The following is a 22,377-nucleotide window of genomic DNA, read 5'->3' on the forward strand; positions in this document are numbered from 1 at the left end:
ATTTATTTCTCAGTGTTCTGGAGGCTGGGAAGTCCAAGATCAAGGTGCTGGCAGATTCAGTGTCTGGTGAGACCTGCTTCCTGGTTCATAAACAGCCATCTTCTTGCTCTGTCCTCACAGGGCAGAAGAGTTGAAGGAGCTCTCTGGGCTTTCCTTTATAAATGCACTAATTCCATGATGAGGGCTCTACTCTCATGACCTAATCGCCTCCCAAAGGCCTCACTCCTAATGACATCACATTTGTGGTTAGGATTTCACATATGGTTCTGGGGGGGTGGGGGTGCAGCACATACTATCAGTTTAGAGTGCCCAAACTTCAGTCCTCGTGTCTCTTTTTCTTCTCTGCCCCGTTTACTCAATAGGTAACCTTGTTTCATTTCATGGCTCTTAATATCTTCCATATATCTATGATGGCTTCCAAATGTTTCTGCTAAGGCAGTAGCACACAAAGGCTCCCTGATGCATTCCATCCCTAACTTCTTCCTCTTTTAGGTAGAATGAAATAAAGGGGCTGGTGCTTATGTGGTTCAGGACCAACAAGGACCAGCCCAATCACGATAACATCCACAGCTGCCAGCGTGGGTGTTTTTGTCCCAGATGAACAGAGGCCACCATACAACTTCTCCTTATTAGGCTTCTCTAATTTCAAATTCTATAGTGTCCCCACCATGTGTTAAGTTATTTTAAAGAATGAGAATGGACTGTTACATTTGATGTTTTGTATTTAGAAGCAATCTCAAACTTCCAGAAAAGTTGGAAGTGAAGTTAAAAAAAATATTTTGTGTTCTGAGTCATTTGAGAGTAAATTGTCAAGCAGATACCCCATCACCTCCAAATACTTTCATGTGTATCCCTAACAACCAAGGACATTCTTCTACATAACTACAATCTTCACAATCAGGAAATTGACAGTGGCACAATACCACCACCAGTCCTCGGTCCCCTTTCAAGTTTCACTAATTGTTCCAACAGTGTCTTTTGAAACAAAAGGACCCTATTCAGAATTGTGTGTTGCATTTAGTTGGCATATCTCTTTGGTCTCTGGAACAGTCTTTCAGTTTTTCTTTGGCTTTTACGGCCTTTTGAAGTGAAAAAGCCAGTTATTTTGTAGAATGTCCCTCGATTTTGGTTTGTCTGATGTTTCCTCATTATTACATTCAGGCTATGTGTCTTTGGCAGAGACTTCACAGAAATGATGCTGTTCTCATTGAAGGCTATCAGATTTTGATTTTCCACATGACTGATTTTGTTTACTTTGTTAACTTGATTAAGGTGATATCTGCTAGGCTTCTCCACTCTAAAGTATTCTTTCGGACTTTATAATTAATAAGTATTTGGGAGGAGGTAATTTAAAGTTATATAAAGTTCATATTCCTCATCAACTTTCTACTCATTTATCTGCTTGTCTCAGTATGGATTTATAGATTCTTATTTTATAATATGACTAATAATTCATTACTGACAATATACATTTTTTTGCTTAAACTTTCCTAGATTTGGCCAGTGGGAGCCCTTTCATGCTAGCTCTTCTCTCCTTTGGACATGCTCTCATCTTTCTTGGAGTTGTTCCTTTGTTTGTTTTGAGCAACAAAATGTTTCAGGCTCATCTTCTATTTTCCAAGCCTTAGTTCTGGAATCAGTCATTTCTCTAAGGAATCTTAGTTTCTTCTTTTTTAAAGATTGGCACCTGAGCTAACATCTGTTGCCAATCTTCTTCTTTTCTTTTCTTCTTCTCCCCAGAGCCCCCCAGGACATAGTTGTATATTGTAGTTGTGGTCCTGCTGATTGTGCTATGTGGGACACTGCCTCAGCATGGCCTGATGAGCAGTGCCATGTCTGCGCCCAGGATATGAACCAGTGAAACCCTGGGCTACCAAGTGGAGCACGTGAACTTAACCACTTGGACATCGGCTGGCCCCGGAGTCCTAGTTTCTTTTATGGGATAACGGTATTAGAATCTGAGATTTGAGTGTCAGGTGTACTTATTGCTTTTGAGGGGTCCTTTCTCCAACATCCTCGAGTGGACTGACCTAGGGGATATATGTATGTACACACACATATACATAATACTTGTGCACAGTTGTATCTTTATTTCTGAATGCTTCTATATATATATCACTAACTATAGGTTCATACCAATACCTTCAGTTTCAATTCCACACCGCAGGGTTCATTCTACTTTTCTCTCTTTTGATGTTAGTACTTCTTTTTACTGGCAGTGCGAAATTTGACTCCCCTTATCCTTGCTATGTTTACTTATTTGATCAATCTCCCCCTGTAATGTAACCAGTCTCCAATCGCCACCATCAGTTGCCACCATAAGCCCACCCCTTCTCACCCTACCAGTGTTTCAACACCCTGTCAGGACATCACCTCTCAGGTGGATGCCCTCCTCACTCTGCTCGGTCTCTGATACCACACATTGGGCAGCTGTGCTACACAGACATCTTTTCATTGCTGCGGCTCTGACACCTTGCAACCGCCCACTCCCTGTTCCCCCTCACCCCACGTGGGCTCCCTCTGGCAGACCTCCCACGTGAATCTTCCCCCTACCAACTCAGTAAAGACTTGTTACATTTCATTCTGATTAGGCTTAAGACGATCTACAGACTGAAGTTAGTTTTAATTTACTGCAACATTTTGATCTCTTGCGAAGCATTTTCTCAGAGGTATGCTGTTTTCTTTCACCCGATAGTGTGTTTCATTAATCAAGAATCCATAGGCTTTTCAGGCAAGGCTTTCAAAGGGGCATTGTCATGACATCTTTCTTTAATTAAACTGATACAATGTCAGAAAAATGGTCCATACGGCACCAACTTAATACAAAGCCAAGGAACTTTACAAAATCTGCAATAAATAGATTCCAGGGTCCTTGAGCTGAGCCAGGAAGGGAAACTCTCTGGGGCCTGGGGATGTACAGAGTGGGCAGTGCTGGTGACTGATCCAGTTACACAGTGAATACAATTGGGTGGAAGAATAAAAGTGCACAGACACTCCTGAGGGTTACAGATACTTACCCCCATCCTCCTTAAAGGACTGTGGAGAAGTTTAAAAGAAAATAGGACAAGCAGCAATGATATTTAAATACATGATTTTTGAAGATTATTCTTTTGACTTCCTGGTGGATTGCAGGTCTAACTACGCTTGAAAACCTCAGATGAAGACTTTTTCTCCTTTTCATCCTCTGACTTTGCTTAGGGAAACACCTTGCAAACTGTGAAATGTGATACAAGGATTTTTACTGTGAGGTGGTGCTTGTGGTAGTCAGGCGGCGTGAACAGATGTGAAGTCTCCTTTTGTGGCATATTGATTTGTGATTCTTGGGGCTAACTCAGGGTTGTTACTTTTTTGGTTGCTGTCAGTTTCTTTTGTCTTTCCAGTGTTCGTGACAGCTCTGAAAAATACATTGAGCTATTTTTCCTTGAACTTCAGCCACCTCTTGTGCTTCTAAGAGTTTATTAGGAAAGTATGAATTTTTTAATGCCTTATTAGCCCATGAAACATAGGGAGCTCTTTGTGAGGCTTCTTAGATCTTTTGTTACAATTTGGATTTTTACGTGGAAAATACTTTATCCTAACGAACTAAACCACTATCCAAGACACTGTGATGATGTGGATACATCAGTACTCTTGTCCCCTCCACTCTGTGGATGAGGACATAACAAGGAGTCTTAGGTAACACAGACCTATATTTGAATCTACTTAGTGGCTTGGTTAAGTTTCTTAACTTCTCTGAACTTCACTGCTTCATCCTGGGTTTCCCCTTCATAGTGATGTGATCCTAGGCAAGTAATGTAATCTTTCAGGGTCTGTTTCCCCATCTATAAAACAAGGATGATAGTAATCCTGACCAAATAGAGTTTTTGCGAAGATTAAGTAATGCAAGTAGAGTGTTTAGCACAGTGCCCAGTACACAGTCAGTGTGTAACACATGTTTGCTGTTCTTAGCTGGTATTCAACACTGAGGTTTTACATGTTTTGTAGTCTTTCTTCAATGGCAGCGTATTTGGATCAGCTCTGGGATATTTGGAGACTATGGGGTGATTCACATTTCTGCTCTCTCTAGCGGACATATCAGGAAAGGTAGTTGGCTTTTTTTATTGCTACCAACCTTGGTCATCAAGAGGATTTTTTAAATCTTTTCCCAAGGTACCAGGTATAAAGATTTGAAAGGGCTGACAAAATACAAAGTTTCGGTGGGATTTTTATAATTTTAATATTTCAGCCTCGGATGACCTCTGGGTGACAGATATTCCTGGTTTGGTCTCGAGAGTAGGTCAGGGAGAGAGGGTAAGCAGAATGCCATTAGAGTTGAAGAGGTTAAGAAACTGAGAGTCCAGAGTGTTCTGTGGATCATCTCTGATCCCCCTGATATTGTTGGGAGTCTGCAGTTTCCAGAGTTCGTTGAGCTCCTGTCTGCGAGACAGCTCTTCTCCAGGGCATGGATGCCAGGAGTGATCTCACCCTTCAGGTGAGACCTTGCTTCCTTTTAAAAGGAGAAAAAGAAAAAGAAGGAGGAAGAAGAGGAGGAGAAGGGCAAGTGAGAGAGGAAGAGGAAGAAAGGAAAAGAAACACAAAGAGTTCTAGCTTATAGTGGTTCTTCAATGCACTTGCAATTGCTTTTTTGTTGGGTCTTCATAACATTTCACCAGACGTATCTGTCTTATCTGAGTCTCTTTTGGACTCAACATGTGTTCCTCCTACCTAATATTTATGTAACAAGAAAAGAGGCTCAGAGCAGTTCTATGTCCAGCCCATGATGGCCTAACATAAATGGTATGTTACCTGGCAAGGAGGACAAAGGTTGAAGATGAATTAAGGTTGCTAATCAACTGACTATAAAATAAAGAGATTATCCTGGATGATCTGCCTGGGCCCAATGTAATCACAAAGGTCCTTATAAATGGAAAAGGGACGGAAAAGGGATAGTGTCAGGATGGTGTGATATGAGAGACTCAAGAGGCCTTTGATAGCTTTGAAAATGGGGGAAGAGGGCCACGAGCCAAGGAATGTGGGCGGCTTCCAGAAGGCGGAAAATGCAAGAAAATGGATTTTCCCCTAGAGCCTCCAGAAAAGAATGCAGCTGTGCTAACACCTCCTTGATTGTGGCCAAGTGAGACCCATCTCAGACTTCTGACCTCCAGAACTGTAAGGTAATAAATCTGCGTTGTTCTAAGTTGCCAAGTTTATGGGAATTTGTAATGGCAACAGTAGAAAACTAATACAAGCCCCTTGAAATGCCGTGGAGTGTAGGTATCCAGCCTGAAGTCCTTCAGACTGCCCACCCAGACCTTTGAGGACCACCTGGCACTGTGGTCACTGCTTTGACTTGGCTGCCCCAGCCCTGTGCAAGGTTGGATGAGTGGGCATCCCCAACCTCTCACTGAACACATACGGTTGGTTGGAAGCCATGGAGAACTAATATGGGGCCAAATTCCTCCTGAATGGAGTAAGGAGGCCTGTTTCAGCCCAGAGGTGCAAAATCTTGGCTGGATTGTCCCAGCAGCTCGTCGTCGTCAGGATGCCTGGCAAGCTCCCTGCCTTGTGGCATTCCCTCAGTGTTGTAAAGCTTGAGCTTTACGTGGACGCCCCCTCCGTGGGCAGCCTGTGCTGGTGAACTGGAGAGACACTTGGACATCTTCTTGGGCTGACTTCCTTCTCCACTCTGCTGGTTTCCTTTCGGGTGAGTGGAGGTGGGCTAAGAAGAGCGGGGTTATCAAAGTAGAAAAGCACCGGAGAGACCTGAAGACCCAGAGTGGCTCACAAGCGTTTGGTCTCCTCTCTTCTTTGTACAGACAAGGGACCGGTCCAGGGATGAACTAGAAGATTAGCTGAGCCCATTTCCCTTTGTGTGACTTGGCAAAGAGAAAAACTGCCTATTACTCTTTCAAATGGAAGTCCTAGCCTGTCCTGGAAGAGAATCCCGGAGACGCCTAACTGGCTGAGGAGTGTTGGAAGAGCAATGTTAGGAAAAGTTCGGGAACTGGGAGGCGAACGGCAGGCAAGGGGGCAGCACTGAGCCGGGGAGCCTGAGGGAGAGGGTCCCCTCTGCCCCATCTCTTGCTCAACGTTTTCCGCTTGTGTTTCGGCCGGTGAGGGGCTGGCCTGGGGGCCTCTTACTTGGAGTCCCGCCCGGGGTGGCTCTCCCGGGGCTCCCCTATTTGGCTTGCGTGGCAGGGCTCTGGGCGGGGCGGAGGAGCGCGGGGGTGGGCGTCCGGAGGAGGAAGATGCGCGGAGCTGGCTGCGAGGCCGGGCGAGGAAGGCAGAGGGGTGGGGATTTGGGGTGGGGATCTGGGGTGGGCTGCGCTCTCCCGCTCTGACCCGTTCCACACCCCACGGAAAGCGGACTCTGTCAGCTGAATCACTCCCCCTTCAGGAGGCGGGAGGGGAAATAAAGGTAACTAGCCCCTTTCTGCTGAAAAAAAGCAAAGGGAGACCGTGGGTAGCTTTGCAGCCGCTCCCTCCCCACTCCTGGACCATGTACTCCTGCATCTTCCTCGGCCATAGGCGAGGACTTGATTTCTTGAGCTGAGAGTTAAACTTGTTGACTTTTCTTCTCCCCAACAACTGAATCATGCCATGTGCCCAGAGGAGCTGGCTTGCAAACCTCTCTGTTGTGGCTCAGCTTCTGAACTTTGGGGCTCTTTGCTATGGGAGACAACCTCTGCCGGGCCCGGTGCACTTCCCCGACAGGAGGCAAGGTTAGTGGCTTTTCTTTATTTCTTTTGAAAACCGTAGGGGTAAGAAGTGAGAGAAGTTAGTTGCTCCCTTTTCCCTTCCCCCACTCGCTGAACTGTGCAAAGCCGTTGGCCCAGTCGTAAGGAAATCTGGGCTGGGATCTCAGTAATATAGAATTCAGTGTTTAAGGTGATGGTTCTTCATTTCTTACCGCAAGGCCAGGATCCTGGTCTGTTTTACACCGATGATGCTGCAGAGGTAGCTGGTAACCACCCACTACCTCTCTCTTTTGTCTCCTTTGAATGCTGCACAGTTTTAGTCTCCTATTTTTGAGATGCTGATCACGGAAAAGGATTTTTTTTTAAAGTTCTAACTGGCCACTGGCAGTCACCGGGTGTTTCTAGTTAGTTTTAAACTTCTGCTCAGCGAAGGGGAAATGTGATTCTGCCCCCCTGCTGAGGGAGCTTGGCTGTGTTTTGGTTTCCTGGAAAGATTTAGGGCTGTGTTTTAAAAATAACAATCCTTTTGGGGGAAAATTTACCCCCATAGGAGCTCGCCTTTCCTTGTCCTGCTTTGCTGATCACAGCTGGCTGCGTCTTTTTCTGGATTTCATGAAACTCATAAGCCGATAGAAAGCCCCGGAGGAGTTGCCATGGACAATTCGCTATTATTATTATCGTTATTTTTAAGCCCAACACCCTGAGCAGGGTGGTGCTGTTGCCTATGCTTTTTTACTGGCCCTGCAAGGGTCAGAGACACTTGCCTGTTTGGTGGGTAGTTCATTGTGCCTCTGGGAGAAAATAGAGCAGCAGGAATGCTCTGTGTGGCTGGAGAATGTTCTATGTGCCAAGACTTCCAAGGCACTCTGTGTGTGTCAGCCCATGACAACAGCTCCTGGGGTGCAGGGACTATTGTTACTGTCCCTGTTTTACAAATGGGGAAGCTGAAGCTTGGGGAATTTATGGGCCTAGCTAATGTTGGAGCCAGGTTTCCATACCAGGTAGCCTGACCCCACAGGCCTGGCTTCTTATAATCAAGCAGCATTGCCTTATAGCAATAATGGGAACAACAAACACACACATACACACACACACACACACACACACACACGCATACACGCGGAGCATGAGTTAGCATCAATTAAGTCTTGAGTTTGCTGAGTCTTGAGTTTGCTGATTGTGCTCAAGTCTTGGGAATCTTCCATAGTTTTCTGACCTCCTTTAATCCCCAAGACCATTTGGGTGTCAGACACCACCAGCTTGTCCTTGTTGAGGATTTCCATGCAGGGTTTTCTGCCTACGTTGCAGTTCAAATACTGCTGGAGAGATCACTTCGAGAGCTAGCAGAAGTGAGAGCTTGCTTTCCTTGGAAGCTGGAGCCTGCAAACACTGGGGTTAGATGTCAGTCAGTCAGCACTCACTTGTGTAAACGGTCCAGATATGATCTCCCACCCCCAAGTTTAAAATAGCCACGTTTGTTGTTCTTTGAAAAACAGCCCCTTTGTGAAAAGTCTCTTCTGTGGCAGCACAAACAAAGCCTGCAAGCACTTCCCAGGGCGTTTGGAGACGATTTGGTTCAAAGACACACATTCTCCTGGGTTGGTTTTCAGCTCTGCTTGCTCCACATCTTTGTAAGGGAATTCAGCTTACTGTGAAGCCGACCACGGGGCCTTGCTTTCTCCTCTCTGGAAAGGGGGAGATGATTGTTCTGCGTGGGCACCTTCAGGGTTATGTGCTGACAGTAGTTGACGTTGAAAAATAGCTGTAAAGTGCTCTGAACTTATTAGTGATGCATAGATGTTTAGTTTTTTTTAAATTAAGATTTTAAAGAGTTTTTCACCAAAATATTTGTTCTTAATCAGCTCACCAATGGATGTACAAGTAATCAACATTTCCTGCAAAGGAGAAATTTCTGAGCAGACTTCCATTTAGTAAACCAAGTTGAGAGAGATAGATAGAGGAGGGATGAGGTCAAACTAGTGAGGGAAGGAAATTCTAAGGCTTCCTGGGAATAGGATGACCTAGGTTTTTCCTCAAAATGACTTTCCTGCTGCTTCACAGTTAATCACTCTCCCTAGACTTCCATTTCCACTCCCACAACATTTTTGAATTGTACACAAATTCTGAACATTTAAACTTGCATATAACTTCAGATATCATCTCTCCTATCCTTCTGATTTTTGATGAGGAATGGGAGACATAGATGATTAGTCTGTTAGTCAACATGTATTTATTGAGCACCAACTACATGCTACTTCACCAGAGGGGTGAAAGGACTTGCACAGGGCCCCACAGTTGGGCACACGTTCAGATCATAAGTAACCATTAAGGTTCATTCTAGTTCTAATTGTCAGGAAGGAGCATGGAGATAAATCGAGTCCTTTCTGGGACTAGAAACAGGCATATTTGACAATCTCTGCCCAGTATTCTTTCCCCATCGCTCACTTGGGATATATATGAATGTGAATGACTTCCACAAGGTTCCCAACCAAGTTATCAGAACAATGGGGAATATTAATCTTGCACACAACATAGGGCCTCTCTTTTACGGCCAATGATATCGTCTTAGGTTCCTTATTCTCTCTCCTGTTTATAAGTCACCAGTCACTTCTATGATCTCTTTTGCTCTTGACAACACCATAAAATCAATAGGGCAGGCACGGTGTCCCATGTTAGAGTTGTTCTCTGGGCTGTACAGGCTCGTGCAAGAATAGAAAGAATGTTGCAGTGTGTTTCAAGACAAATGTTATCATCATGTATTTATGCCATTTGCAAAAAATAACTTCAGCAAGGAGGAATTGATTTCAGATATTTTCTTAATGTCAGAAGAGACTTCACAGTTTTGATATTTTATTGTGTTAATTATAATAAGCAGTTATGGTCTGCAGTTAGTTATCACAGGGTTGGTGAGCAAATCCATCCTCTTGTGTTGTATCTTACGACTTCAGGGTGATCAACACAATTCTCCACATATGTAGTTTTCCATAATAAAAATACACTTGAAAGGTTATAGCAACCTTGTAGAATAGAATTATGAAAATAAGCTTCTGACTATTACTGGAATTTCGTTGCCTTTTTTAGTAAGGAGTCAATTGTGTTCTAAGCTAGAAATAAATATAAAGAATAAGTATAGATTTAACCTAAACTTTATGAAACTGGCAGCTAAATATCTTCTCAGCTCTCTCCTTTCTTTCTAAGTGGAGAGTAGAAGATCACTTGGTGTTTTGTATTTTCAAAATTGCTGGTGCCAACAGAGTTCACTTGAAGTTTTTCATGAAGTATCATTGAAGTTTGTGGCTAAGGATTTCAAATCTATTTTGAACAAGGCAAATCAAAAATGTTTGGGGCCTATAACGTATTTCCATAAGCCCTAGTGCGGATTGTGATGTGGTAACTGTGTCTCAGCCCCTCCTCATAGCCTTGTTGACGCCCCACCTTGACCTCTGGTTCTCAGCGGTAGACCATCGAGAAGCAATGAGGGCAGAGGTTAGAAGGGTGGGGTCAGGTTGCCCCAGCATGAATCTTTGCCCCTCTTTATCGTCTTTTTATAGAGGTGGGAGTGAAGGGTAAGATGAGGGACACTGTTAACAATACCTGCCCCGGACAACTGTGAGGGTTAGACCAGACCAAGTTGGTACACTCTATGCTTGACCATAGAAATGTACTTGTTGATATAATGCTGTGCTTGACCATAGAAATGGTAAACATTAGGAGCTATTATTATTTCCTGAAGTCTTAATTCTCCATCCCTGTCCTATTGCCTCTGAGCTCTACTTTCCATCGGTCAAGATTATAACTAGCTAATCTTTGGACTAATCACCTCCTGAGGGAAGCGAAGGTGAATGCTGGCTTCTCCCCTGTCTTTGCTTGGGGATTGCACATGTGCCTGGCCAAGGGATCCTGGTAGCCAAGTTTCTCTCTCTAATGCCCACAGAGGCTAGTGTTTGGGTAGTGAGCGCTGTTTGTCAACACTGTGCTAAATCTATGACGTATGTTAATACATTGGATCCTCACAACCACCCTAGGAGGCAGATACTATTATCATCACACCCATTATATAGGTGAAGCAACTGCAGGTGGGCTGCCCACTTAAACCACATTCAGCAAGTGGCCTTCTGCTTCTCTCCACTCCCGTAGGCTGACACGGCTTGGCTGTCTCCTTTGCAATCAAATCAAGAGAGAATACTGGTCGTCTCTCCCGTTGCTCTGCCTGATAAAGAGGCAATTATTATCTCTATTGACTGCTGAGCGAATTGAGGTCCCTTAATGAAGTCAACAGTTCTTTCCTTGTCAGATCATCCTACCCAGGGGCAGTGCTAAGGCCTCTCCTCTGTTACACTCTCTGCCAAGTGCAACTGCTTATGTGTGTGAAGTGTGGTGGCTAAGAACATGCTTTTGAAATAGGAAGCACAGGACTTTAATCCAAGGAAATGTTGCATATTGGCTCTGTGACCTCTCTTAGACTTAGTATCTTTGTCTATGAAATGATGATAATAACAGAATCTATATCATGGGGTCATTGTGAGTATTGAATGAGAGGACACTTATGGTACCTGGCTCAGAGCAAGTGCTCAGTAGATGGCTACATGATTATTTTCATTTTATATATATATATGTATATATAAATATTTTTTTTTGAAGAGGAAAACTGGCCCTGAGCTAATATTTGTTACCAGTCTTCCTCTTTTTTGCTTGAGGAAGATTGTCCCTGAGCTAACATCTGTGCCAGTTTTCCTGCATTTTGTATGTGGGGCACCACCACAATGTGGCTTGGTAAGCAGTGTATAGGTCTGTGCCCAGGATCTGAACCTGCAAACCCCAGGCAACCAAAGTGGAGCATGTGAACTTAACCACAAAGCCACCAGGCTGGCCCGTATCATTATATTCTTATACATCTGGCTTATGCTGCTTTCTTAACAACTCTTTAGGTCAAAAGCAATGGGGTCAAAAGCTGTAAATTTATTTATAGAATTTATTTATAAAATATTTTATTCTTTGGGCAATAAGTGCTGGGACTTAGGCAAGCTTTTGTCTCGTTTTATATTTTCAAAAATCGTGTTTAGTTCTTTGAGATGTATCTTCAGAGAGAGGCCCTCTAAAGGGTGTAAGAGCTTCTCTTATAGGAGTCAGCATCTGGACATTGACTGCACACGGGGGTGGCAAGATGATGGCCCTACTGAGTGGAATAAGACTTTTTCTGCCCCTAACTTTCCTCCACTGCTCCAACCCTGGAGAAGCCAGAGACATTATTGTGAATAGTAGAAGGAAGAGCAACATGGGAGAAATTCTGTAGAAGCCAACCCCCTGTGCCCCACCCAACCTGGCCATTCCTCTTCTGAGGTCTGAACTTGGAAGGGCAGTATTACGTAGGCCCAGAGATTCCTTGGGGAGTGGGCAGTACAGAGGACTCAGTCAATTTGACTCCTAGTTCATGGCACACTAGCATCATTAATTTGTGCAAAACCCCTTTCTTATATTATTTATTTATCCATTTTTGTCCCTATACCCCACTCCCATTCCTCCTCACAGAAAACCATTTTGATGGGTTCCATATGTATTTTCTGTTCAAGTATGTTCTGGCAAACTTTGTATTATTGTTTTTGTGTGCATGCATTTCCCATTAATGTAAAAGGCTCTGTGTTAACTTGTTGTGTTCTTTATTTCTCATTGAGCACTGTTTTGAAGATTTGTCCTCAAACATCAAAATGAGGAGGCAGTGGTGGGGATTTAAATTTAAGTCAGAAGGTACATGCGTTCTGGTGTGTGGAAGGAACAAGTGTTCCTATCTTGCTTTTTTTTGGTTTGTTTTTTAGGAAAAGTAGCACTGAGCTAACATCTGCCACCAATCCTCATCTTTTTTTGCTGAGGGAGAGTGGCCCCAAGGTAGCATTTGTGCCCATCTTCCTCTATTTTATATGTGGGATGTCTGCCACAGCATGGCTTGATCAGCTATGTGTGGGTCCACGCCTGGGATCTGAACTGGCAAACCCCCCAGCCGCCAAAGCGGAGCACAAACTTAACCACTATGCCATCAGGCCAGCCCATCTTGCATTTTTAAATTCAAGGCCCTGCCAGAATACCAAATAAATGGCCGTTTTCATATTTTGAGCCCATGCCTCGGATCCTAATGCGTTTGCTTACCATTTTATTTTGTATATATTGTAAAGATAGAAAAGAATCACCCAAGCGCCTTTAAGCATTCTTTCCTACATTATGGAACACTTATGCTGTAATTGGTTCGAGGTTTGTCACAGTGTATATGATGAGTTTGCTGTGTTTTTGCATTTTTGCTCCAACCTGATTTAACAGGAAGTTTCTAAGGCGTTTAATCTCCTTATGATAAACAGTGAAATTCTGTGATTTGTATTAATGAATTCTGGACTGGAAATGCCCTTTTTCATCATACTGACTTTGCCCTTTCCTAACAGTATTCCTCATGAATTAATTCTCATCTTAATTTGTCTTTGGTAAAACATCTGACATCCAGAGTTGTGCCTTAGTGTCAACTTACACTGCCATGTCTCATCAAGGAGGGAGCCACATGTCAAATCGAGTTGAGGGAGTTTAATGTTGCCAGTATTTGTGTGGTGGGCAGGGTCTAAACTTCAAGGCAACAGTGGGGTTTTGCAATCAAGAAGCTAAAATCTAAGTTGCAAACGGGAGTGCATTTGCCTTGCTACAGACTCGGCAGAGATCTCTCTCAGTTTTATTCTGTGTCTCCTTTTCTTTCAGAGCATTTTATCAAGGCCCTGCCAGAATACCACGTGGTGGCTCCTGTCCGAGTAGATGCGCGTGGGCATTTTCTATCCTATGGGTTGCACCATCCCATCAGCAGCAGCAGGAGGAAGAGAGATCTGGGTGGCCCAGAGGACCAGGTGTACTACAGAATTTCACACGAGGAGAAGGACCTGTTTTTTAACTTGACGGTCAATCAGGGATTTCTTTCCAAAAGCTACATCGTAGAGAGGAGATATGGGAACCTCTCCCATGTTAAGATGGTGGCTTCCTCGGGCCCGCCCTGCCATCTCAGGGGCACGGTTCTGCAGCAGGGCACCAGAATCGGGACAGCTGCCCTCAGTGCCTGCCATGGACTGGTGAGTGCCTGGGTTCATCACGTTCCTCCTCTGCGCCCCGGCCCCTACTGTCTTGGACTGCACGCTCACTGCCAACGGGTTCACAGACACATTCAACACATGCAAATTAAGCACTTGTGATGTGCCTGGTTCTGGCCTCCAAATGGGCTGGGGAGAAAGTGCATAAAACAAAATTCGATCGATCTGGGAGGTACAGAGTAAGGGCACTGAGGGCTCAGAGCAGGGAGAATTTCAACCAGGAACACTGGGGGAGGAGGAGGGGAATTGAGTCTTCAACCTCTGAGCTAGCTCTGAGGGTGTTGGTGCCTGACTGGCTGGCCAGCCCCTTCCGAGTTGGGAAAATCTGGATTTGGACTGAGTGAGAGGCTTACTAGTAATGATAGTGGCGTCAGCAATGGCTATGATATAATAGTTGACAATGTATACTTCATAGTCAGACTTCATGTGGGACCTTGGGCTGTCAGTTGATCCCTTTGTACCTCTGTTTTCTCATCTGTAAAATGGAGATAATGGTAGTACCCATCTCAGAGAGCAGGGGTTGGCAAACTGTGGCCCACGGGCCAAATCTGGACTGCCTCTTGTTTTTATAACTAAAGTTTTATTCATACGCAGATATGCCCACGTGTTTATTGTCTATGGCCACTTTCACTTTCAAACTACAACAGCAGAGCTGAGTAGTTGTGTTAAGAACCGTATGGCCCATGAGGCACAAAAGATTGCTACCTGGCCTTTACAGAAAAAGTTTGCTGATCTCTTTAATAGAGTATGGTGAGAATTAAATGGATTAACGTATATAAAAATCTTAGAAGAGTGTTTAGTAAATAATAGACACTCAATGAATGTCTCTTCATATTCAATAATAATGGCAGCTGTTATTATTTTCCATGTTTCTAATATGCCAGGCACTGGATTGTGTGGTTTATGATGTGGTTTATGTGCATTGTCTTCTTTTCCTCTCCCCCTCCATTTTTGTTATTTTTTAGTAGATGAGGAAGCTTGGAGATGTTGAATAACTTTACTGCACAGCTGATTTGAGCCCGAGTCTTTCCACTATCACGTGCTACATCTCAAAATGTGACCAAGCTTATTTTTCAAAATTTAAACCTGTGTTGAAAATAAAAGAGATCCCTTTGTTCTCTCTTCTTTCTAGCACCAACAACAGTGACAGCCCCACTGGCAACTGCGTGGCAAACAATGCTTAGGAATTATGCTGAGGTTTTGTCTTGCTCGAGTAGGGGGCAGGCACCAGCGCTAACAGAGTGTGCTGAGAGAGTGACTGCAGATGGAGACATTCCAGAGTCCTGGGGGCAGTGATGGCGGAGCCTGGGGTATTGGCCTTGGCGCTCGTGCCAGGGCTGGTTTGCTGAGCAAAACCACTCAGTAGAGTTCTCATTCCTACAGATGGCCCTCGTCCCGAATCCTCCATCGTTACTGCCAGTTAGATGAGAATCCTGCTCTTCCTGATTTAGGATTCTGTTTATCTTCTACTTGTATAGTTTGTCTCTGTTAGAACATGTAGGACAATTAGTGTAAAACATTGTACAACAGTTTAAATGTAGCAAGAAAGTACAATTTTCTGAAGGACCTCTGGGATGTCTCGTTTTGTACAATACAATAGTCCCCCCTTATCCATGGGGGATATATTCCAAAACCCCCAGTGGATGCCTGAAGCCATGGATAGTACAAAACCCTATATATACTATGCTTTTTCCAAACATACAAAGATATGAGAAAGTTTAACTTAGACATTAGGCTCAGTAAGAGATTAACAACAATAAGTAACAGTAAAATAGAACAATTATAATAACGTACTATAATAATTTTTTCTTTCCTTATTAAATGGAGAACTTTCACCTTTTCACTTGAGGGAAGCACTTTCCAGCTTCTCTTTGGAATCCCCAAATTGCCAGCATCACTGCTCTTATGCTTTGGTACCATTATTAAGTAAAGTAAGAGTGACTTGAACACAAGCACCGTGATACCGTGACAATTGACCTGATAACCTGGACGACTACCAAGTAACTAGTGGGTGGGTAGCATATACAGTGTTGATACACGCTGGACAAAGGTATGATTCTTGTCCTGGGTGGGACAGAGTGGGATGGTGAGAGATTTCATTATACTACTCAAATGGTGGGCAATTTAAAGCTTATGAATTGTTCATTTCTGGAATTTTCCTTTTAGCATTTTTGGACCACAGGTAACTGAAACTGCAGAAAGGGAAACTGAGGATAAGGGAGGACAACTGTAACAGAAAGTCTTGCCTTGCCTTTTTCTGTAAATGTGGATTTTCATATGTAGGTATTTATCATTTCCCCCTTGTTGGATCATAAAGGACACAAAATCAAGGGTGATGCCCTATTTTTTTCTTCTTCTCCCCACGCCTCATGCGGTGCTTTGTTGTACCGGGGAATGCCTCTTGGCTCCATGGTCCTCATCCTCTGGGCTTGCTCTGGGTTCATGTCACATTTTCCCTTTGCAATCCTTGCCTTGTTTCTGTGAGACAACCCTGGAAGCATCAGTGGCACCTGATCCTCTATGACCAGGGAGCAGAAGATGGAGCCCTTGTTCTGCAAGGACAGGCACATAGGCATGAAGTGACCCATGAGACAAACATACAAGGCCACACTATTCCATAGAACAGTAACATGGGAACCCACGTCTACTGATTAACGTGCAAACCATCGTCATGCTTATAAAATCCCAGAAAGTTTAAACACTGGTGCCTTTCTGTGGGCTAGGACCCACAGAGGGTGTGGCCTGGACCCCATAGAATCAACATCCCCTGGGAGCTCACTAAAAAGGCAAATTCATGGGCTGTGCTCCAGACCTCGTGCATCAGAATCTCTGGGGGTGGGCAGAAACCTACTGAGTGGGTTTTAACAGCTTCAATGAGATATAATTCACTTACATACAGCTTACCCACTTAAAGTGTCTAATTCAATGGCTTTAAATATATTCCAGAGTTGTGCAACCATCCCCACAATACATTTTAGAACATTCTGATTAGCTCCAGAAGAACCCCCTTGGCAGTCACCCTCCAATGCCCCCATCTCTGCTAGTCTTTGGAACCACTTGTCTACTTTCGGTCTCTACTATGTGCCTATCTGAAGCCTTGGTTTTAATAGGCTCTCCAGGAGATTCTGATGCTCACTGAAGTTTGAGAAGTGCTGGACTAGAGTAGTCATTCTTAAGCCTGGCTGAACATTAGGATCAACTCAGGAGCTTTAAAAAAGTACCCATGCCCTGACCCCACCTCCTAGATGTTCTGATTTAACTGGTCTGAGGGTGGAGCCCAGGCATCAGTATTTTTAAAGCTCCCTAAGAGATTCTAATGTGCAGTAGGTGTTGCCAGCCACTGGGTCAGCGTGTATTATTAAGTGGCAGTGTGAGTCAATGTTACTCTAAAGTAGCAGCTCTTTCCAGGGGATTCTAGAGTGTAGCCCATGCTGAGAACTGCTGCTCAATTGCTCCCTACTTTCATCTTCTGTTTTCTAGGGGATATTGCCTCCTGTGTAGCATTAGTCCAGGCTTGGGAATAGAATAGTGGGAGCTTTTCAATTTCAAATGGCCCCAGGGAGCAGCAAGAACCACCACGTGGCATTTTCAGGTAGAGATTTCAGATTTATACTAAGTAGAGGAGCTCAGAGGAGCCAGTAATGGATTCGTGTGGTAGCCAAGATTATGGAAAAGTTTTAGATCCAAATCATTGAATAAATTTGCCGGAAGAACCAGTCCGCTGGAATTATTTTGGAGCCCTTTACACGTAATTGGACAGTTAATGGATGGTTATAAAATAAGGTGCCAAAAGCCCAATGAATTTCTTTTCTTTCTGTGAGCACACAAGCTGGCTGGCTTCAAGTTCATTTGCTTACCTACAGTGGTCTTAGTCAAAAGGACAGTGGTTGGACTCGTGTCTGATTTCTCCTGATCACTTGTCTGGGGTCTGACCTCCAGGATATTTACTTTTCCTTTCACCCAGGGATGACCCCACACTTGGATTCAGAGGATGGCTGGGTTAGGGGATACTGGCTCTAAGCCTCCCACCACTCCTAGGGACAGAGGTGGCATTTGGGAAGGCTTTCTGAGGAAGGAAATGCTCTCATGTGGAGCAGGACATCTGCTTCTCATTCCTGTGGCTCAGGGCTGGCATATACTTTGCTTCACATGTGGTCATCCTAATGTTGGGGCCTGTGTCCTCTTGGAGTTGTCTATAATTTGAGGTTCATTTAGTCTCCCTAGGAGCGGACTCAGATGGTTGCAAACCGAAAACCCAAGAAAGGTCACCTATTGCAAGCTGTGATAACCTCCTTTCTCCGTTTAATATCCTCTCACACAACTCTGGTGCTCCCTTCTTGGAGGCTGCTTTCAGACTGAGTCAGCCCATGTCCCTGGCTCAGCAGCTCCTTCTCTGTCGTCTCCATTTTCACCACCCTTTTCCCCTCAATGCTTTTTTTTGAGGAATATTAGCCCTGAGCTAACATCTGCTGCCAATCCTCCTCTTTTTGCTGAGGAAGGCTGGCTCTGAGCCAACATCCATGCCAATCTTCCTCTACTTTATATGTGGGACGCCTACCACAGCATGGCGTGTCAAGCGGTGCCATGTCCGCACTCGGAATCTGAACCGGCAAACCCCGGGCCGCCGAGAAGCGGAATGTGTGAACTTAACCACTGTGCCACTGGGCCAGCCCCACCTCAATGCTTTTATAGCTTTGAAGCTATGGAATTTGTTTCTTTTGAACAATGTAGTTGATTTGTTCCATTCTAAGTTCTTTGATGGAGAAACTGTGTTCTTTAATCAATCAGACTCCTAATGCATCCTCAGTGGGAGTTGTTACCTGTGAGAATCCCGTTGGGGTGGTTTTGGACTGCTGTTGCCAGAGGCCCTACAGGATTTGTTCCAGGCTAATTTGTTGTTAGTAGTTCCATTTAAATTTCTGCACTGGGAGGATAGTGCAAAATGTTAGACTTCACACCTCTGCATGATACAGGGGTTCTGATTCTTAATGGGGTACCCTACTTCCAAAGGGCTTGGTCTAAGCGCCCACCTCCTGGACTGTGTACCTGAGTCAGTAAACAAATATTTTAAATTCTTGTTCACAGTCAGGGACAGTATTTCTCAGCTCAGACTTTATTAAAATGAATCTGGTTCTTGTCTCCATCCTAAACCCTAGCCTCATTTCCAGCCCCTGCTGGGGAATTAAATCCTTAAATTTAATCTGAGTAGCTGTCATGGCTCTCTGAGGGCCATTCAGCTTCAAATCGCCCTCAATTCTCTTTTCCTTTCCCTTTTGGCACACTGAGATTTCCTTTCTTGCTTTGAGCTCACCTATGGGTTAAAATTTTGAAAGAGATATTATTTTTAGGAGTTTTTTTTTGTTTAGCTTCTTATTTTGAGATAGTTGTAGATTCATGTGTAGTTGTAAGAACTAATACAGAAAGGTTCCACGTACCCTTTACCCAGTTCCCTCCCAATGGTAACATCTTGCAAAATTACTTGCAAAATATCATAGCCAAGATTTTTACATTTCCATCACAAGACCCCTTGCATTTCCATCACAACAGTTCCTTATGTTGTCCTTTTATAGCCACGCCCATTTCTTTCCTGCCCCCATCCCCTCATGTTTATATTTTATGTTTAAGTTCATGATCCATTTTGAGTTAATTTTTATGTAAAGTGGGAGACTTAGGCAAAGGTTCATTCCCTTTCTTTCTTTCTTTTTCTTTCTTTGTTTTGCCTATGGATGTCCAATTGCTCCAATACCATTTTTTTTAAAAAGCTACTTTTCCTCTATTGAATTGCTTCTGCACTTGTCAAAAATCGGTTGGACATGTTTTTGTGAGTCTGTTTCTGAATTTTACATTCTATTCCCCCAATGAAATCTTAATTGCTATAGCTATATAATTAGTTTTGAAATCAGGTAGACTGACTCCTCCCATTTTATCCTTCTTTTGCAAAGTTGTTTTAATAAGTCTAGTTTGTTTGCCTTTCCAAATAAATTTTAGCATAATCTGATTACAAAAAACTTCCTGGGATTTTGATAAGAATTGTATTAAACCTATATATTAGTTTGGGAGAATTGACAATTGCTATGTTTAGTCTTGCAATCCATGAACATGGTAGGTCCCTTCCAGTTCTGCCCACGAGACCTATCTAGGTTGATTGGTGGAACTGAAAGGTCCTTGATGCTTGGTCCTCCCTCCTTCCAAAGGAGAGAATTATATGCCTCCTTGGGAGGAATTCTAAATGCCACTCTAATGGCGATTCTCACTGGAAATCTCTCAGCCCATTACCCTCATATGTATCACCCCATGGGTGGGCTGTCCTTGTGGGCTGGCAGGCCTATCCCACCTATGGGGTTGTTGGGGTGAAAAGAGAATGAGGCACTTAAGTAGACTCCAATAATAGCCTTGTATTTTTTTTTTTTTTTATTCTCTGTGTCAGAGGATTTATTTGGGGAAAAATTAGTGAAACCATTTTTCAAATTTGTTCCCTTGGTTTATTCATGCATGTTTATTCTTGAAATATTCTGTTTTGGAGAGTTTTCTGTTTCTAAATTAGTCTGGTAGAATGAGAACAATTGCTTCTATGCTGAGCCTCACTGTTGCCCCCATTGCTGAAAGAGGGGCACTGGTGGGATGACCACGTTTTATTCACCGGGGAGATTTGGCCCATTGATTCAGGGCATGTATAAGAAGAGTCTGCTCTGGCATAACCTACATTTCTAAGCCTCATTAGTATGATCTATGATTTCTTTTCAGTCTGAAGAACTTCAGTGCTCTTTTCATCTGACTCTCTTTTTGTAGGCTTTTAAGTGTGCGACCTGCCTGGAAAGTTGTAGCAAGAACCTTCTTTTTAGTGACTGCCTTAAACCTGATGTGCCCCTTGCAAACTATTCCTACTTGGAAAATATGGATAATCACATTAGTCAGCCCTGCTTACCTTGCACCACTGTTGGAGATAATAGCTTTAAAATACTTTAGAAGAGTATTCCAGTTCTCTTGGTGGGTTAGTAAGAGTAGCTGAATCCCTTCACCCACATTGTTGGGACACCTCATTAAAGCTGCTCTTGTCAAGTCATCAGTGAACTTCCTGTTGTCAGTGGGTGCCTCTCGGTTTTCATGGTGCTTGATGTCTCAGCCATTTGGCACAATTAATTATTCCTGTTTTTAAGTATTTTTTTCTCTTGGCTTAAGTGACACCACATTACTATGGTTTTTCTCCTACCTACCGTGCTGATAGTTGTGTCTCAAATCCTTTGCTCATTTCCCTATCTTTGACTACTAATGCGTCCTGGGTCTTTGTCTGTGGATCCCTGTTCTCTAAATTCACACTCTTATTAGGTGATCTTGACCAGTCCTAAATGCTATCTACTTATCTATCTGTTAGTTTGTCTGTCCGTCCATCCGTCTGTCCATCCATCTGTCCATTCATCATCTATCTTTCATCATCATCTATGTTCTATCTAATTATCTATCTAATCATTTGTCTATCTGTTATCTGTGTCATCTACCTCTATCTCTGTATATGTATGTGAATAAGTGCTAAATATATATATCTAACTCTAACATTTCCTTGGAACTTCAGCTGTCTATTTTCCATTTCCACAGGTACGCCTAACAAGAGTCTCAAATTTAACGTGTTCAGAGCAACAGTCTTGATTCCCTCCTCCTGAAGTCTTACCCGTTGCTGTACATGTCGAGTCCATTCTCCCAGTTGCCCAGGTCAAAACGCATGGAATTATTCTGTCATTAACTCCCCTCTTTCTCTCACACTCTGTATCTCTTCTTAGCAGCAAATTGTCAGCTTTTCCTTCAAAATATGTTCAGGATCTACCAATCTTGTCACTTCCACAGCTAATACCCTACTCCAGTTGTTCTCGACAGGGGTAGCTTTGCCCTCCAGGGGACATGTGGCAACGACTGGAGACATTTTTGGTTGTCACAACTGGGGAAGGGGGAATAGCTTCTGGCATGTAGTGAGTAGAGGTCAAGGATGCTACTAAACTTCCTACGGTGCACAGAACAGCCCTGTACAACAAAGGGGTATGTGGTCCAAAATGTCAGTAGTTCTGAGGTTGAGAAGCCCTGCCCTGGTCCTGGTCCCCATCCTCTCTCCTCTGGACCATTCCATTGACTTCTCAAGTGGTTCCTCTGCTTTCTCTCTGAATTCACGGCAAGCTATTTCTCAACTAGTGGCCAGCCTGGTCTTCCAAATACACTTATAGAGCAGTGCGCTCTTCTACTTAAAATCTCCTACTGGTTTCCCTTTACAGTAGAATAAAATCCAAATGCCTTGCCCCGGCTTCCAAGACTTGCTCTGATCTGGTCACTGCCCACCTCCCAGCCCTCCTCTCTCACCACATTGCCCTTCTGCATAGCACTCCAGCCACACCGCACTTCTCTCTGTTTTTCAAGTGTACCAAGCACACTCTGGCCTCATTGCCTTTGCATGCATTGTTCCCTCTGCCTAGAACACTCTCCCCAGATCTCTGCATAGCTGCTCCTCCTTGTCTTTCGGATCCCAGCTTATGATCTTCCCTGACTGCTCAATCTAAAGTAAACTTCTCCAGTGGTCTATCACATTGACCATTTTATTTTTAAAA

General features: G+C 43.7%; 1 protein-coding gene across 3 annotated transcripts in view; it reads left to right on the forward strand.

Annotated features, from left to right (window-relative positions):
• Positions 1-5,618: 5,618 nt before the first annotated feature.
• Positions 5,619-22,377, forward strand: part of ADAMTS12 (ADAM metallopeptidase with thrombospondin type 1 motif 12) — a 308,773-nt gene continuing 292,014 nt past the window's right edge. For 2 of the 3 annotated variants that reach the window (XM_046671863.1, XM_046671864.1), the window contains exons 1-3: positions 5,619-5,683; positions 5,796-6,701; positions 13,410-13,771. In XM_046671863.1, the coding sequence (XP_046527819.1) occupies positions 6,575-6,701; positions 13,410-13,771 (489 nt within the window). In that variant the 5' untranslated portion in view covers positions 5,619-5,683; positions 5,796-6,574. The remainder of the gene's footprint in view (positions 5,684-5,795; positions 6,702-13,409; positions 13,772-22,377) is intronic. The other variant, XM_046671862.1, reaches the window with a different exon arrangement.

Source organism: Equus quagga, chromosome 9, assembly GCF_021613505.1.
Source record: "Equus quagga isolate Etosha38 chromosome 9, UCLA_HA_Equagga_1.0, whole genome shotgun sequence".
Taxonomy (NCBI): Eukaryota; Metazoa; Chordata; class Mammalia; order Perissodactyla; family Equidae; genus Equus; species Equus quagga.